Source organism: Phyllostomus discolor, chromosome 8, assembly GCF_004126475.2.
Source record: "Phyllostomus discolor isolate MPI-MPIP mPhyDis1 chromosome 8, mPhyDis1.pri.v3, whole genome shotgun sequence".
In the NCBI taxonomy this organism is placed as follows: Eukaryota; Metazoa; Chordata; class Mammalia; order Chiroptera; family Phyllostomidae; genus Phyllostomus; species Phyllostomus discolor.
The window spans coordinates 106,277,853-106,294,713 of record NC_040910.2 but is presented as its reverse complement, the minus strand read 5'-3'; the positions used below and the strand labels follow the sequence as shown (position 1 = coordinate 106,294,713).

The 16,861-nt window shown below is 59.9% G+C and overlaps 1 protein-coding gene across 8 annotated transcripts in view; it reads left to right on the top strand.

Annotated features, from left to right (window-relative positions):
* Positions 1–16,861, top strand: part of ZNF385C (zinc finger protein 385C) — a 53,243-nt gene that overhangs the window by 8,229 nt on the left and 28,153 nt on the right. For 2 of the 8 annotated variants that reach the window (XM_036033905.1, XM_036033904.1), the window contains exons 1-2: positions 311–675; positions 16,364–16,615. In XM_036033905.1, coding sequence (XP_035889798.1) covers positions 624–675; positions 16,364–16,615 — 304 coding nt within the window. In that variant the 5' untranslated portion in view covers positions 311–623. Of the gene's footprint in view, positions 1–307; positions 676–8,920; positions 8,978–12,050; positions 12,443–16,363; positions 16,616–16,861 lie in introns of those variants that run through there. The other 6 variants (XM_028521451.2, XM_036033902.1, XM_036033906.1 and 3 more) reach the window with 5 other exon arrangements.

The following is a 16,861-nucleotide window of genomic DNA, read 5'->3' as shown; positions in this document are numbered from 1 at the left end:
TCCGAGTCTCTCTCCTGACTGAATGCCGCTAAAGGTCAGGGTCAGGGTCAGGGATGCCCCGCTGAAGTGTGGCTGAAATGTGGTTGGGGGTGGTCCCTGGCCGGAGCAGCCAGGGCGGCAGCAGAGCTGGCAGTGAAACAGACCCAGACACAGGGCGCTTGTGCAGCCCCTGGCTCCACGCGTAGGGTGTGACCCTGGGCAGGGGCACAAAGAGGCCTCTGTCAGTCCGTGCAGGGCACAGAGCCCACCTGGGCCAGGCCCGGTGCCAGAGGAGCAAGGGAGGTGGGCCTGGGGGCACCTGAAGAGAGAAGGCTTGAAGGGACACGGACCTGAGGTGTGGGTGTCCGCTGGGGCAAGTCACTTCCTCGGGCCCATCACCTGCAAACAGAACCTTCCTCCCAGCCTCCCAGACCCAGTGCATCCCAGGGCATCATCAGGACCCCTTGGCTGACCGACTAAAGCATCGCCTTCCTAGAATCGTGAATTTTTAAACACTATTTAACAAACACAGTTATTACCTTGTACCTATTTGTGAAACAGATTACGATTATTCATTCATTTCATCCCCGAAACAACCCTGTAAGATACTCTAAGATAAGGTGCTCTTTATCCTTACTTTACAGATGGGGAAACTGAGGCACGGAAGTGGCCAGGGTCACACAGGAAGTGGCAGAGGTAGGATTTGAACCCAGCCAGGATGGGTACACTGTGGTGCTTCCGGAAAGGAGGAGGTGGACGAACCTTAGGCCAGGCACCTGAATGGGGGTGTCGGTTCTCCAGCGGGGGTGGAGGGTATGCCCAGCGCCTCTGCACTGGGAAACATAACTGCAATGTCTCCCACCCCCCCACCCCGATCCTGACCCCCGGGGGAGGGCTGGGGGTGCAGTGGGAGGGAGAGGAGTCAGGCCCTGGGAAAGAAGTTCAAGGCCCAGAGACCCAGGGCAGGAGAAGGGGCTGCAGCAGGGGTCCCGAGGAGCAGGCGGCAAGCCTGGCGTCTTTGGAGCAGGAGCCGCGGTACCCAGGGGAGGCCGGGGCGGATTTGGTATTCCTTCCACCCTAAGGTGTCATATCCTGTGGGGTGCCAGGCTTTGTGCCACATGCCTGACCCCTGAGAGCCCAGGTCTGGCCAGACTTGACGCATGAACATGGGACAGAATGGCAAGGAGTCTCAGCCCAGGGATGAGGGTAGTGGGGGGGGCGTCCGCGCTCACAGGGGTGGGGACCTTCAGGCTTCAGGATACTGGACTGCCTGAGAAAGGAGGCGGGGCCTCCCACTGAGGGCGGGGGAGGGGGGAGCAGTGCGCCCTGGAGCTGCAGGTGGTCCTGGTGGGTGTGGCCAGAACCCGCCGGGGCGGAGTTCTCGGAGCCACCACGTGTTCTGCTACCCGCGTCTCTAGACCTGTCCGCTCTTCGCAATGTCCCTGGCGCTTGTGAAAAAGGCAGGCGCTGGGCCACACCCCTGCACTGAACCCTAACTCCTGGGATCGGGGCCCCACCCCGGAGGCCTGACAGGCCCCGAGGTGATGCCCCCAGGGCCGGGCGCTTAGGAGTCCTGCAGGGTCCCGGGGTTCTCACCCTTTGCACATCAGAATCACCTGGGCAGAGTTGAAGAACCCCAGCGACCTGCCCGCGCCCCAGACTAACCCTGTTGGAGCCCCTGAGGAGGGGCTCAGGCACCAGAAGTTTTCCAAGTTGCCTGGGCGACTCCGGAGAGCAGCCATGGTTGAGGACCCACAGGTAGGCCTGTCCTTCAGGTCAGCCAGGTCTGAGCTGAACTGTCTGCTTCCCAGAGAGGCCTCCTCTGGCTTCCCCTCCTCCTTGACCTCGTGTGTTTGTTTATCTGCTTGTTAGGGTGCCCGTGGCCCCTGGATTGGGGCTCCGTGGGGGCCATCCGAGGGCCTTTGTTCACTACTTTGATCCCCAGGCATAGAATGGAGGGCCTGGCACAGAGTAGGTGTTCAACAAATGTGTATTCAGTGAGTCTACCGAGCCCCTACTGTGTGCCAGCCACAAGGGGAGACCCTCTCCCTACGGTGTCTCAATGCTTCCGACAACTCTATGCGGCAGACACCCTCCGGCCTGTTTTGCAGATCAGGGAGGAGAAGCAGCTTGCCCAAGGTCTGCCAGCTCCGGAGTCTGTCCTGGGCCTGAGCCGCTTCCCGGCCACGGCCCGGAGCGGCCCTGCTGTGGGGCAGCAGCCCGGCAGCCTGGAGGCTGGACAGACGGCCCGAGGGGGGCATGGGCCATGTTGAAACAGACCGTCTTTGGGGCCTTTCTCGGAACTTCTCGGTTGGTTTTGAAAGGCGTCCTTCATGGCTTGCAAGGGCCGTGTGCTTCTGCCCGCTGGACCTGTTGGAGAGCAGAACTCCTTGATGTGGTCAGCAGCTGCTCCCTGGCCAGGGGGACCGTGGCCACCCCACCATCTTCCTCAGCCAAGAGGCTTGGAGGCTTTCCCCTCCCTCCGGCCCCGGGGGACCCCGGATTCTCAGGGTCACCCCCAGGCTCCCCCCGCCTCCATCCTTCTAAGGTCAGGATGGAGCAGGTTCCGTTTCTCACGCCAAGGAAGGGGACAGGACCCAAAGGTCTGGCGGGGAGGTGGGGGTGGGAGGACTCCACTGGACACACTCACTAAATAAAAGCCTCAGGAAATGAAGGGTGGGTCAGGGAGGCTCAGAGATCTTAGTTTCCACAGGGTTGATCCTGGCTGGCAGTCAGGGCCTCTCCCAGCCGCTTCTGAATGCAGCTCTGTAAGTACAAGGGAAGGTGGCCAAGGTCCCGGTGGGGACCCCTGGGCCGTCAACCTTTCCCGTCCCGTCTGTGGGACAGTAGGAGGAAGTCCCCCCAGTAAGCTGACTACCTTCTAGACTGCTGTCATTGCAGCTAACTTCCCACAGAGGGGGGCCCCCCTTGCTGTAGGTACCCCAGTTCCTGGTCTTGCGTCCTCTAGCTCCAGCCTCTCCTACACAAGCCAGGCGGTTCCGCCGAGCTGGGTGAGGAGGTCGGAATGATTTCCGTTGCACGGGCAACAAACACAAACTTAATGCAGCTCTGAGCTGGGGAAGCTGGGGATGGGCTGGCAGCATTGAGGCGAGACGGTGGGCAGGAGGGGAGGGGTTTTGTCGGGGCATGGGGTGGACACCCTGGGTTGGGAGAGGGGATCATTAGTAAGGTTTCTGGGGTTCCATCCAGGCCCATTTGTCTTCTTTTTTTTCCCCAGTATTAGTTATTGAATAGACTGTCTTTTTTAAAAATATTTTATTTATTTATTTTTAGAGAGGCAAGGGAGGGAGAGAGAGAGAGAGAGAGAGAGAGAAATATCAATGTGCGGTTGCTGGGGGTTATAGCCTGCAACCCAGACATGTGCCCTGGCTGGGAATCGAACCTGGGACACTTTGGTTCCCAGCCCGTGCTCAATCCACTGAGCTACACCAGCCAGGGCTGCCTTCTTTCCTACCCCCGCCCCACATTAGTTTCCGATGCACAGCTGAGGGGAAGTCCTTTCTGGTCTTACCATTGTCCCTCCTGCTGTCACTAACAATGCCATACCTCACGTCATGATGGCTCTCGATAGCTTGCAGGGTATTTTCTATACATATTACCTTATTTAATTTTCTCAGCTGTCAGCCTGGGGTCAGGGGTTATTCGTTACTATTATTGGTTATTAGTACTGCTATCCCCCTCCCACTGGCGGGGAAGCAGGTGTGGGGAAAAGGGGCGTGTTCCCAGTCCCAGGTAAGTGGCAGGGTTGCCACAGACGTGCGTGGCTGCCGAGCCCCCACGTTACTCAGGAGGCCGCCACTTTCCTCCCACAGACACGCACTCACCCTCTTCCTGGCTCCCTCCCCTCCCACCTACCCGCAACCCAGAGGCAGCCTGGCCCTGGGGAGGTCGTCCCGTCCAGCCCCCTGCCTCCAGCCTGGCACAGCGGAGCCTGCAGCCTGCGTGTGGTGGCCGTGGCATCTGGAGCTCACCTGGCCGGGGCCCAGGAGAGAGGGTGACGATGGCAAAGTGGGGGGAGTCGAGGGTGTCAAGGGCATCAGCTGCCGCTGTTTCTTTTTGGGCAAAGACTTTTAAAGTTTAATGTGATAATCTCATCCTGATTACTGCAAACCGAGGACCTCAGGCCCCGTCCAAGAATCCGTTACCAGCCCCGCGGAGGGAGCGGGAGGCTGCCGGGCCATCCCGGCACCGCCGCCCCCGCCTCACGCACGCCGGGAAGGGGTGAACCTGCGTTTGTGTTTGTCATTTCGTTTGGTTCCGTTTTCAGCGGAAAGAAGGTGTTTCTGGATCGTGGCAGAGACGATAAAGCAGGGCCCCCTACTTCCAGACCTGGACCGGGGGACCCCGCAACGTCCCTTTTACACCTGAGAAGTTCTTGTTCTAGAGAGGGGCTGCTGGGGAGTCTGGGCGAGAGGCCCGTCAGAGGGCACAGAGCGTCAGCCCGGGCAGGGGCGAGGGGGGGCGGGGGTCACCGCACCCTCACCCCATTTTGCCAGCCGGGAAGCCCAGGCTGCGGCTGCCGTCTCCATGTGACGCCGGCTCCGAGTAAGCCAATTAGCACCGTGTCTGCTTCTGTGTTCCGGGTGCCTGTCTCATTATTTGGGGATTTATGTCTCGGTCACCGTGAAGGACAACTGTCACGGTTTCCATTGGGAGGAGCCTGGCCGGCCCCGGGAGCCCGGGCGGCAGGAGGTGGTGCCACCCGGCTTGGGACAGGATGGGGATTTAGTTTCAGGGGGATTTGCAATGGATGGGGCGCCGCCCTGGGCACATGGTGGCTCCGGGCTATTTTAGGAGGCGGAGGCTGGGAGGGGGAGGGAGCACCGTGGACTTTTCAAGCCATAGGTGGGGATCCTGCCCTTTCGGTGGGAACGGAAAGGACCCGCGATGGACGACAGGGCAGGCCAACCCAGCCCCGGGGCTTCTCCCACCTGCCTGGCCCCCAGCGGCCCAGCGTTATGGTGCCATCCCACCCCGGGCCAGGCAGTGAGAAGGGCCAGAAGCTGCCGGCCAGCCCGGGGTCGATGGCGTCTTGCCTGAGCTGAGCTCCTTGGCTACAAGGCTCTGCCCCAGCTTAGCCCTTGGTATTATTAGTCTGAACAATTAGTGTAACCATCTCATGTCTTTGCAGGCGAAATGGCACTCAGGAAAGGCGCCACGGGGCAGGGAAAAGGGCACGGCCCTGAGCCAGGCACGCCCAGGGTCCTGTGCCCCGTGGGCTACTTCCAAGCGGGCGATGTGGATTGCGATGTCCCTGCACTTCTCTGGGCTCCGGTGGCCATCTTCAAAGCAGGGACAGTATCACCTCATTAACAATGTCCGTGTAGTCACTGGGCACGTTCTGTCAGGGGCGATCTCCCGTCTCCGTCAGCGATGTTGTTTTGTGCTGACTGCCCAGGTTTACAGGTGATGAAGCTGAAGCTCAGAGAGGGATAGCAACTTGCCTGAGCCCACACAGCCCTTCCCATCGCTCACGCCCACGCGCCATTCCCCACACCCAGCAGGTCGTGTCATTTACCTGAGACGTGGCAGGGTGGGGATTCATCGCAGACAAAGCAGAGGAAGAGGTGATAACGGGATGAGACCGGGCAGCGGTGAGAACAGAGTGGTCCAGCTAGAGACTTGGCGGCTTTATTTAGACTCAGGGTCATTCCCTGGCCTGGGGAGGGCCATAACCAGGGGCCTGAACCCCTCCCTGAACAAGGGGGTAGGTGCGCCAGGGGGCGCCAGCACTCCCTGGCACCTCCAGCTCTCGTTACTAAGGAGAGGTTTTTCTGTTTTCTTCCTCCTCACCCCACCTTTATAGCAAAATAAACAAACAAATAAATAAAGCCCAGGGCACAGGGCACACTGGAATAGCACCCTCAGAGGCACTGTGACCTAGAAGAAGGAGAGACTAGAGTTCGGAGTCAACCAAACGGGACATGTGCCTCCACCCCTCTCTGGCTGTATGTGCTCGGGCAAGTAAGATGACCTCTCTGAGCCTCCCTTTCCTTATCTTCAAAGTGAGGAGAGGCACGGGGCTTTTCAGGGCTATCAGGAGGATAAACGGGATCAGAAAAGGATGGGGAGGGCCTGGGATGGCCCCACAGCTGAGGGCAGGGCTTTGTCCGAGTCGGGGCTGGAGTGCAGGAGGGTGTCTCTGTGGGGGCCCCAGCCGGCGCCTGGGGTCCTGCGGAGTGATTCTGACGGGCCAGGCGGGCGGGACAGCCAGCAAGCCTGAACCCAAGGTCTGGTGCTCAGAGTTCAAGAAATCGCTCTATTGGAAGAAGTCAATCAATCAGTCAATCAATCGCTCTATTGGCAACTAGATAGGGAAGCTGAACTTGTCCGCATATTATGTGAAAATCATCCTGCGGGGCGTCGTGGACCCCCAGCTCTATGCAGAGCTGACCCAGTGGTGCAGGAAAGCAAAGGCAGGGACAGCGTTGACAGGGGACAGTGCTGAGGAGGGAGGAGGTGTCTTTCCCTTTTTCTGCTCTAACGAGGACATTGAGAGCTTAGATAAGTTTAGAAAGATATGACTGGCATAATAACACACCTAGAAACCATTTAGTCAACACATTTTCATTAAGTTGCTTCATACAGGTCCCTTGGTCACCGTGCAAGGTACCGGACAGAAGGGAACAGGTTAAAGGCCTAGAGTGGACCCACGCAGTGCAGTGGGGTGTCCAGGGCGGGCTTTGGAGGAGACGGGTCAATATATTATCCTAAGTGCAGTGTTAGGGACTCATACAAGGCGCCTTGGGAGCACGCAGGAGGGGCTTCCTCCTGGGGAAGGGAGGAACAGCTGAGGGAAACGGGTCTCTTCAGCTGGGAGAAGAGACCTCAGAGAAAGAAGCGTCCAGTCGTTTTTTGTTTGTTTTGTTTTTTTAAGATTTTATTTATTTATTTCTAGAGAGGGAAGGGAGGGAGAAAGAGAGAGAGAGAAACATCAATGTGCAGTTGCTGGGGGTCATGGCCTGCAACCCAGGCATGTACCCTGACTGGGAATCGAACCTGTGACACTTTGCTTCGCAGCCCAAGCTCAATCCACTGAGCTATGCCAGCCAGGGTCGGCCAGTCGTTTTTGGCTGGCTGCGGGAAGTAGAGTGTGCTTTTCCCCAAAGGACCAGGGAGCAGGTCTGGAGCCGGTGCACGGCATTGTGGGAAGGCAGCTTTCACCCCGCGCCCCCCCGCAGCGATGAAGTTTCTGTCATTGAGAACTGTCCAACAATGGAGTGGGCTGTCTTGGGTGCCGTGACCTCTCCGTCATTCACGTGTTCAAGCAGAGGCCAGAAGGTAGCTTGTAGGGGACAAAGGGACACAAAAGGGACAGTACGACCTCTAAAGGTCTCTCCCAAGTCTCCCACTGCGGTTCTCCGTGGACAGACTGGATGTGGGCTGTGAGGGGGGCGCCGTGACTGGGTCAGGGTCAAGGACGGGTGCGTGGCCAGACGGCACGTTGCACCCAGTGTGCTACGACTGCCACCCTCACCCCGGACGTATTACTATCTTTTTTAGTAACTGCTCAATTAAGATGTGTCACCTACCACACAACCCCCCATTTATAGTGCACAGTGTAACGTGGATGCACGTTTAGAGTGGAAGTGAGTTCATGGATTCACTCAGCAAGCATCTGTAGAGCATCCCTTAGGTACGCACCGAGCTTTCTGCTAGAGCTTTGGGTGCCCGGGAAATAGAGGCCCTGCCCTCCTGAGGGAGACAGGTGAGTCCCCACTCGAATGGACTAGGTCTCGGGAAACCTGCTCAAAGGGAAACTAACCAGGGCCTGGGACAAAGGAGAAAAGGGCTGGGGACACCAGGCCTGGGGAGGAGACTTTGGAGCTGAGGCTTGAGCAGCAAGGAAACGTCCCTGTGAAGGGGGGTGAGGGGCTCCAGGCTGAGGACACAGTGGGGACAGGCTGCTGGGTGTGAGGACCAGAAAGGGGTGCTGGGAGGCTGGGCAGCGGGTGTGGGGGCGTTGCCAAGGCCCCTCGCAGGGGGGCCTCCTCCCCAGAAGGTGAGGTCCACACGAGATGTGCTGGAACATGAGGCGGGTGGGCAGTGCTGGTACATCTTCTTGGTATACAAGAGCCACTTCTGTCCCCTTTCTTGGGGACTTGCTTTCTTCCCATTACGGCCTCCCCAGAACAGAAAGATGGCAGAGCTCTCGTAGGAGGTCATGCCACCGGCTCCTGCCTCCCGCCCTGCCCTGCTCGGCCCTGTGTCCCTGCGTTGTGGCCCGGACCCACACACCGATTCCCTGGGAGGGCTCAGGATGGAACCCCAGCCACAGGGGGGGGCGAGGGTTCCCCAGCAGCCCCCCCCCCCCCGCTTGCTGCCTCCCCTGACCTCCAGAAACGCTCCCTAGGACCAGCCTGGAGTCTCCCATTTGGTGCTCATTTCCCGTGTGACTTAAATCAGTCACTTAATGTCCCCAAATCTTTCATTTCCTGCTCTGTAAAATGGGGATCAAACCAATCCCAGCGGAGCAGTTATGAGGATTGAATGCGATCCCTCCTGGCACCCAGTAGGTGCTCCATGAATGTCCGCCTCCTCCTTCTCTCTGAGCTTCCCCTCACAACGGGGGGGGGGGCAATTTGCAGGGGGTCAGGGAGATGGCAGGAGGAGTGGCCCGTGGGAGACGGCCACTTTGGGGTCCCCTTCCCTGAATCTGGGACCCCTGGGAAAGCCGAAGGCGCTCAGACCCGGCCCGCCAGCTGTAAGGGAGAAGCTCCCCCGTGGGCCCAGCCCTTCTGTGGGAGAGCCCCTGTACCCCCTGTCCAGGCGGCGCGCAGCCCCTCAGTGGCCCGCCTGCCCGCCTGCCCGGCTCGCCCGGGCTCCGCTTGGGGCGGCGCGGCTCCTGGCACCTGCTCCGCCCGGGCCGCCCAGGGGCGGGCTTGGGAGACGCGGCAGCCGCTCAGGGACGCAGCGGCCCGGGACGCACCCGCGAGCGGCTAGATGCAGCCCTGCCCGGGTCCAGAGCGCCCTTAAGGTAGGTGCCAGCGCACCCCATCCCGGACCCACACGCCGCTGGGGCTGAGCGCCCGCAGGGGGGCCGCCGTGCCCCGGGAGCGGGTGTAGGTGGCTCTCTGGAGCTGCGGGCAGCGGCAAGGACCTTGCCCCACCTGGAGTCGGGGGAAAGTGGAGTCGGGGGAACCCCAGCCCAGCTCCGAGAGAAACCAAGGTTGAGACGGGGACAGTCAGGGTGATGGTGAGAGGGGCTTCAGCCCCTGGTAGGGGAAGGGAGGCTGGGGACCACGGGGCAAGAAGGGTGAGACCTCCACCCTGGGGAGGGGGACCGTTTTCCGAGGCTGGACTCAATGCCTCGTTTTCCTGGGGAGTTTAGAGAACCCCCCAAAATCAATCCACCGGCATCAGTCTCTGGGGTAGAGTTGAATGGGAGGGTTGAGGGAAGGGAGGTGTATCCTCTCTTTGGGGGTGCAGAGAGCTCCCCACCTTTCTCCATCCCAGCCACTGGAGGCCTCCCTGTCCCGCCCCTCTCCCCTGGAGCAGACTGGCTCCTCTTCAGCGATGGGCTAGTGTGGGCCCTCGGGCCTGCCTGCTCCCACCCGCAGCTCCTGTACCTTCAGGGGGCCTCCCGACCCTCCTCCCTCTGGCTCCCGGGACTCACTCCCCCAGCCCGGTTTGACGCACTGCTGGTGCGGCCACCATGTGCGGGGAGTGGGGTTTGGGGGAGCTGGGCTGGTGGGGGGCAGGCCCTGGGTCAGGCTGAGCTGTGCCAGGAGCCTGGGCCCTGCTGTCCGCAAGAGGCGGCCAGGGGGCCTGGGGCGTCTCCTGTACAAGTCAGGTTCCCCAGGCCTTGCCTGGTAGCCACAGGCTGGAACAGGTGGCACTGAGGCTCATACGCCCTTCCCAACCCCTCCCCCGCCACACCCACCACCTTAGAGGCAGCTCTGTGGACCCTGCGGGAAGACTTGCAAGTTAGAGAGCAAGAGGGACTTCCTTCCTGAGTGTGTGTGGCTTGAGGGTCTTGGGGGGAGTCTCCCTGCCCAGGAGAGCCAGCCCCTATCTTTGGGGGTGTCAGGAGGGCCTCTGGAACACCCAACCAATAGAAGGTAAGGGCAGAGCAGGCTGGGGGAGGGGAAATGGCAGGGGACAGTGACTTCATCCCTGGACCATTATTCTCCTTCACCTCCCGTGCCCTCCCTCTCTCCCTTCCTTGGAGCCGGAGTGTTGACTTTCAGCACCTCTTAGCCAGCTCACTCCTGAAATCCCAGCACCCAGAAGTCCAAGGGAAAGGCGACAGGCTTCCTCTGTCACCACTTTGGGTGGAGAGACAGCTATGGCTGCCTTGGTTTGCCCCGAGGAACACCCCCACACACACCTGGACCAGCTGTCAGCCAGCCCCTAGGACCACCTGCTCCAGCAAAGCAGGGATGTGTGGGCCACGGGTGGGCAACGGCTGGCCCCACTCAAGCCATCCTACCCAATAGGTGGGAGCCTCTGCCACCTCTGGGGAGTTTTGGGTGTGGCTCTAGGTGACCCCAGCTCTCCGGGTGCCCAGGCTGGCTGAGGTGGTGGCACTCTGTGGTGACCACACACTGAAGTGGGTGTTCCCCTTTCCTCACCCTAGGAAGGTGTCGGCCTTGGGGGAGGGGAGGGGGAGAGAACAGAGACCAAAGTGCTCCGTGGTGACCCCTCAGGGGACACTGAGGCAGCAACCAGACCCAGGAGGGCCCCTACTGTACTAGGACACGAACAGACAAGACCTCTCTTCTTCCAGACACTTCTCTCTGCAGCTGGGTCAGTGGGGACGGGAGATGCCACACTCCTGCTCGTGACCTGTGAGTGACGGGGGTGGGGGCCACCAGCGTCCGCAGCCCCTGCCCCAATCATAGGATGGGAAGGAGCTGGCCCTGCTCACCTCCCTTTTCGACTCTGAGCTGCGGGTCCCTCGTTAGTAAAGCCTCAGAGGGCAGTTATGAGGGTGAACGGAGGCCACGTTCCCGCAGTGCCCAGGAGGCAGCGGGCACTCACTGCTGGGCAGTTCTTTCTCCACGTCCACCCCATCGGCACCCCCCCCCCCCCCGCCCCCGCCTACCTCCTTAGAGGCAGCTGCTCTGTGCCGCCACGCCGCCTGCAAAGGACCTAGGAGATTAGCTCAGCCCATCCCCCTCTCTTTAAAGGTGGAAACCAAAGCCCAGGGGGGCAGGGACGGCCCGAGGCTGGTTCCACAGCCAGGCTCCCTTCTCAAAGGCAGGTCCCGGGACCTGGCTGGAGGACGCGGGAGGGTAGATGTTGGCAGATGTGGGGGAAAATACCAGAATGTAATTAGGTTCATTAAAGGTTTGGTGAGGGAGCCCTTCATGCCTGGCCAAAGGCTGGGCACGGGCCCAGAACCTTCCTCTCCAGTTAACCCTTTGGCAAAAGCGGCTATTTGCTGAGGACCCGCTTGCCCGGGGTTGCAGGTGATTCGACTCTCGTTCTGCATTGGGTCGCCTCCAAAGTTCTTTCTATCCAACCCTCTTCAGGTAGGCAGACAGAGAATTCTGCCTCCCCGAAACACAGCCCTGAGGTCCGTTGTCACTCAGCAAGGAGTGGTGGGGACGGGCCCTGGGCTCTGCCTGGGTGCTCCTTCCACCCCTCAGTCCCTGCGGCTCCCTGTGGATGGACAGGCAGGCAGGTAGGCAGGCAGCAACCCTGGCCTCCATCAGCTCTCCAGCTCTGGGGTGAGCCAGCCTCCAAGTGGGCGGCTCCCTCCCCAGTCCAGCCCCCAGGGAAGGGGACAGAACACAGATTTACCCCCCACCCCCATCCCTGTGTAGATCACAGACAGACAGGTACCCGGACACATGCATGCTCTTTTGCTCTGCTTTCCCCGGTCTTCTCTCGAGTTCAGTTCGGTTCTCCTCCTTCCCTCCCATCCTTTCCTCTCAGCCTCTCTGGCTCTGGCTCTTCCCGACCAGGGTGTGGCACCTCCCTGCCTGGCAGCCCGGCCTGATAGGGTCTGGCCTTCCCCCGGCCTCCCCAGGAGGAGCCCCACTCTGACTCGGTAACCCCTCCCCGCCCAGCAGCTCCAGTCGGGGCTTCAGGGCGAAGTGGGACGGGACAGGAGTTGAGGACTTGGGCTCCGGAGTCAGACAAGTGCAGGTGCAGGTCCGGCCCTGACGCGGTCAGAGCCTGCTCACTAATCTACGACGTGGGGTAATAGGTTAATAATAGTGCCCACCTCATGGCGTTGCCGTGGAGTGTAGGAGAGGTCCTGTGCGTGAAGCTGCTGGCACACGGTCAGCTCTCGGTGAAGTGGCTGTCACTCTAAAGAGGACGTGGCCCGGCAGCCGGGTGGCGGAGACGGAGGCAGGGAACTTTGTAGAAGTTCTTGCACGGCCTTTCCAAGCACTTCGAAGAGTCCACTCTCCTGCCCGGGGACTCGATTTCCTCTTCTGCTGAAGAGAACATGTGGGCCAGGGGCCATCCACGTGCAGGCCCGGCTGGGGTGAGTCACGCTGGCTCTGAATAGGGGCCAGCTCGGGTGGGGAGTGCTGAGAGAGATTAGATGTTTGTGCGCCCTAAAACTTGCCCACCCCTCCAAATCCGCTGGGAGCCCCAGCTTAGCTGCAGCGGTGTGACTCCTCAGGGGACAGCTGGGAAGGCCAGGGCACGCAGGGCAGGCTGGGGCAGGCCCAGCAGCCTGGCTGTGGGGAACACAGTTATCCCCGGAATCCAGGAGGGCCCTGTGAGCCCAGAGGCTGTATATCATGGAGGTTTAATCGGCCCCATGGCAGATACTTGTCTGCTCGCTTGGGCCACGGCCTCGGCATGCCTGTCCTAAGTTGCACTGATATGTCGAACCCCCTTCCCCCACTGTCCCCTTTCTGGAGGGGCCAGGCAGCTCCCTTGGCATGGCCGGGAACGCCTCTTTCCGCTGGCCAGTTGGACGCCCCTCCAGCACCTGCACCTGGCACTGTCTTCCTGCTGGGAGAACGGGAGGAGACTTGGGAAAGGCAGGAGAATAGCTAGGATGACGTCCATCAAAGGTGCGAGGGTGCCGAGTGTTCGCGGGGGTGGGGGTGGGAGGGGAGCGCTCAGTGCGGCCTCGGAGGGGGTGGTTCTCACGAAGTGATGGGAGTGACTTTCCAGCGCGGCAAAGCCGTGCCGTAGATCCCAGGCATGGTGCCCAGGAGCTTGGCATGGCTCAGAGGGGGCAGCCTGGTTGTCCCAGGAGTGAGGAGGAGTGGGGTCCTCCCCGCCTGGAGGAGGGGTCCTGAGTTCCACCTCCCATCTTCCCGCTGGGTGCTCGCTGCGCCACCTGGAGGCTCTCTCTGGTACTGCACCCCAGCCCCATCACCCAGCAGAATGAAGGGGGCGGGTCTCTCAAATCACCTCTGACCACGGAGGAGTCAGACGCACGGTGGGTTAGTCATCGCGGGCTGCTAACAATGTACTGCAAACCAGGTGGTCTGAACAACAGACTTTTGTTGTCTCATAGTTCTGGAGGCTAGAAGTCCAAGATCAAGGTGTCATCTGGGTTAGCTGGTTCCTTCTGAGGGTGGTGAGGGGGTGTATGCCATGCCTCTCCCCTAGTTTCTGGTGGTTTGCCGGCAGCCCTTGGCATTCCTTGGCCCTGAGAGGCATCGCCGCCGTCTCTGCTCTCACCTTCGCATGGCATCCCCCCCGTGTGGATGACGGTGCCCCAATCTCCCCCTTATAAGAACACTGGTCGTGTCCTATTGCGTCAGGGGGCCACCCTGCTAGAGTGTGGCCTCCTCCCAACTTAATGAATAATAACGCCTGCCACGGCTCTATTTCCAAATGAGGTTGTATTTCATAGTCTTAAGTGCTTATGGGGTTCGGGATTTCAACATGTAAATTTGGGGGGGCACATGGCGAGTCTTCGATGTTCAGGGACTATCTCATTCCATGATCTGGGCACAGTGACACTCACACTGTGACAGAGCTGCTTTGTGACACACACACAGACTGAGCAACCTGGCTTCGCCTCAGTAAACGATGGGGTAGCAGAGACGGTCACGGGGACCCCCGTATGCCAAGACGGACATGTGAGGTGACAGATCGGGTGGCTCCGCCGACAAAACTACAAAACAGCCACACTGCGGATTCCTGACGGCTGACTTTTATAGGATGCTGAGGAGTGATTTATATAGATCAGCTCATGTAATCCTGTACGTGTGACTTAGGAACTGTTAGTCATCGCCCCCATTTTATACGCAGATGAGGGGCCCCAGGCTGAGGTCACACGGCCAGGAAGTGGCCGAGTGAGACTCGAACCCAGGTGCGCGTCAACACAGAGCTCGCGCTCTTCGTGGCTGTGCCCGTCTCTCCCGTTCGCACGCAGTCCCCACAGCTGGAGTGACAGAGCTGCTACGTGGGAGCACCGCCCACAAAGATGATAAGCAGCTTTCTGAGAGTGGGGGGAGGGGGCAGGCCCTGGGGCTCCTAGCTCTCGGCTGTGAACTTGAGAAATTAATTTTCGTTGTTCCGATACGGGCTCCACCATTGGATGTGTGGCCTTATGAGAATGTTAGGGCCCAGCTTCCCTTCACTCGGGCCAGTTTGCAAAATGAGCCTGAGCTTAGGGAAAAGGAAATGCCCTTTAGGGGGCTGCATTAGTGTGCTTGGGCCGCATAAGGAAGCACCACAGCCTGGGCGGCTTAAACACCAGAAACGGCCCTGGCTGGCGTAGCTCAGTGGATTGAGCACGGGCTGCGAACCAAAGTGTTGCGGGTTCAATTCCCAGTCAGGGTACATGCCTTGGTTGCAGGCCACGGCCCCCAGCAACCGCACATTGATGTTTCTCTCTCTCACTCTTTCTCCCTCCCTTCCCTCTCTGAAAAAAAATATTTAAAAAACCCCACCAGAAACGTATTTTCTCACAGTCCTGGAGGCTGGAAGCCTGAGACCCAGGGGTCGGCAGGGCTGGTTCCCTCGGAGGCCTCGCTCTTGGGCTCATAGACGCCCGCCTTCGCCCTGTGTCCTCACACACCCCTCCCTCTGCAACTGCCTGTGTCCGATTCCTCCTCTTACGAAGTCACCAGCCACACTGAATCAGGACCTACCTGATGACCTCATCTTAACATAGTACCTCTGTAAAGACCCCCTCTCTAAACACAACCACATTCGGAGGTACTGGGAGGTTAGGACTCCGACATAAGAGTTTTTGGTGGATGCCCTTCAGCCCGTACGAGGGGCTCAGCCACGCCTCGCTGAGGCCCTAGCCTTGGGGACCCCCCAGTCTGAGAAAGAGACACGTCCCTGCCTTCGGGAAGTCCCCAGTCTCAAGCAGAGGCAGGAGAACGCACACAGGTTCAGAAAGGAAGTGAAAAGTGACACCGTTCAGTCGGAGAAAGGTCAGTGAGCAGCCCGAGAATAAAGCCCATTACAGGCAGGGGAGTCGGGAGGGAGCATTTCCGAGGAGGGAATCTGAAGGGAAAGGCTGTGGAAGATGAGGGGCCTGGAGGGGTGATGTGCGGGCTCTGTGGGAGCCGGGGTGTGTGTGTGTGAGTGTGTGTGTGTGTGTGTGTGTGTGAGTGTGTGTCTGCGTTCACAGACCCTGGCTGTAGGGCCCAGGTCTCTACTAAAAACACCAACTGTTGCCACAGGCCGGGCGGCCAAGATAGCAGGGCGCATCTGGAGCCACTCGGGGCAAGGGTGGGGACGGCTTCACACACCGCCACCATTTGGGACTGTCAGCTGGCCGGGCCCTGGGCGCGGGGAGGTTGGGTTTCTGCAATCACCACCCTGGCCGGTGGCTGCTGCGTCTCCAGCAAGCGCCACATGCCTGCCTGTCACAGGATTGTCAGCGCCTGCCGTGGGGCTGAGAACAGGGCTCTGGCTTCCCAAAATGTGACTCCAGCAGCCTCACTGCTGCCTGTCCCTAAAGGCCCAGCTGCTCTCCAAGACACACCTCGTCCCCAGGGGTTGGCCGCCCTGCATGCAGACATTTCTGATGCTCTTCCAGACACTCCCGCCTTCTCAGGCAAACGGCTGCGTTTGAAACAGACCCCAGACCCCACCCATGGGGCTCCCTTCGCCATCCTTAGGTTGGGGCAGGTTGGGGCTCTCCAAAAGCTGGGGATTTGCAGCTGGAATAAAAGGCCCAGGCATCTCTGGGCCTTTTTTTTTTTTTTAAATTTTAGACAGAGGGGGAAGGAGGGAGAGAAACATCAATGTGTGGTTAATGTTTCCCTCTACTCATGTACCTGCTACTGGGGACCTGGCCTGCCACCCAGGCATGTGCCCTGGACTGGGAATTGAACCAGCGACCCTTTGGTTCACAGTCCAGTGCTCAAGCCACTGAGCCACACCAGCCAGGTCTGGTTCTTGATCCCATCTTGCTCTTTCTATGTATTCACACCACTCAGCCTTTGTTGATTTGTCTCCCTCTCCACCTGCTCAGGTATGAAGCGGCCACTGAGCCCATCTCCTCCTGCTGAGAAGGAGCCCCCCATACCTGGAGCTGCTGAGTGCCCTCCCCCGCCCCCGGAGCCACCCAAGCCCAAGCGTGAGAGAAAACGGCCATCGTACACGCTGTGTGACGTCTGCAACATCCAGCTGAACTCGGCAGCCCAGGCCCAGGTGCACTGCGAGGGGCGGGCCCACCAGAGGCGGCTGCGGCAGCTCAGCCTGGGCAAGGCCCCCGCAGGGCCAGGTCAGTGCGGAGGGTCCCTGTGCCCACAGACTGGGCTCTGGGCCCCTCTGAGGGGCTTCTCTCTGGGGGGTCCTTGGGTCTGGAGTGCCCTCAGTGGGTTTCAGGGTCTGAAGTCTTCCTGATGCTGGCAAGTTTTGTTCTGCATCTGGACGGCCCTCTTGGGGATTTCTCAGATCTGAGCGTTTTTAGGTCTGAGGCTTCCTCTTGAGGTTGTCCTGGGTCTGGGGGGTATCCCTGTGGAATCTT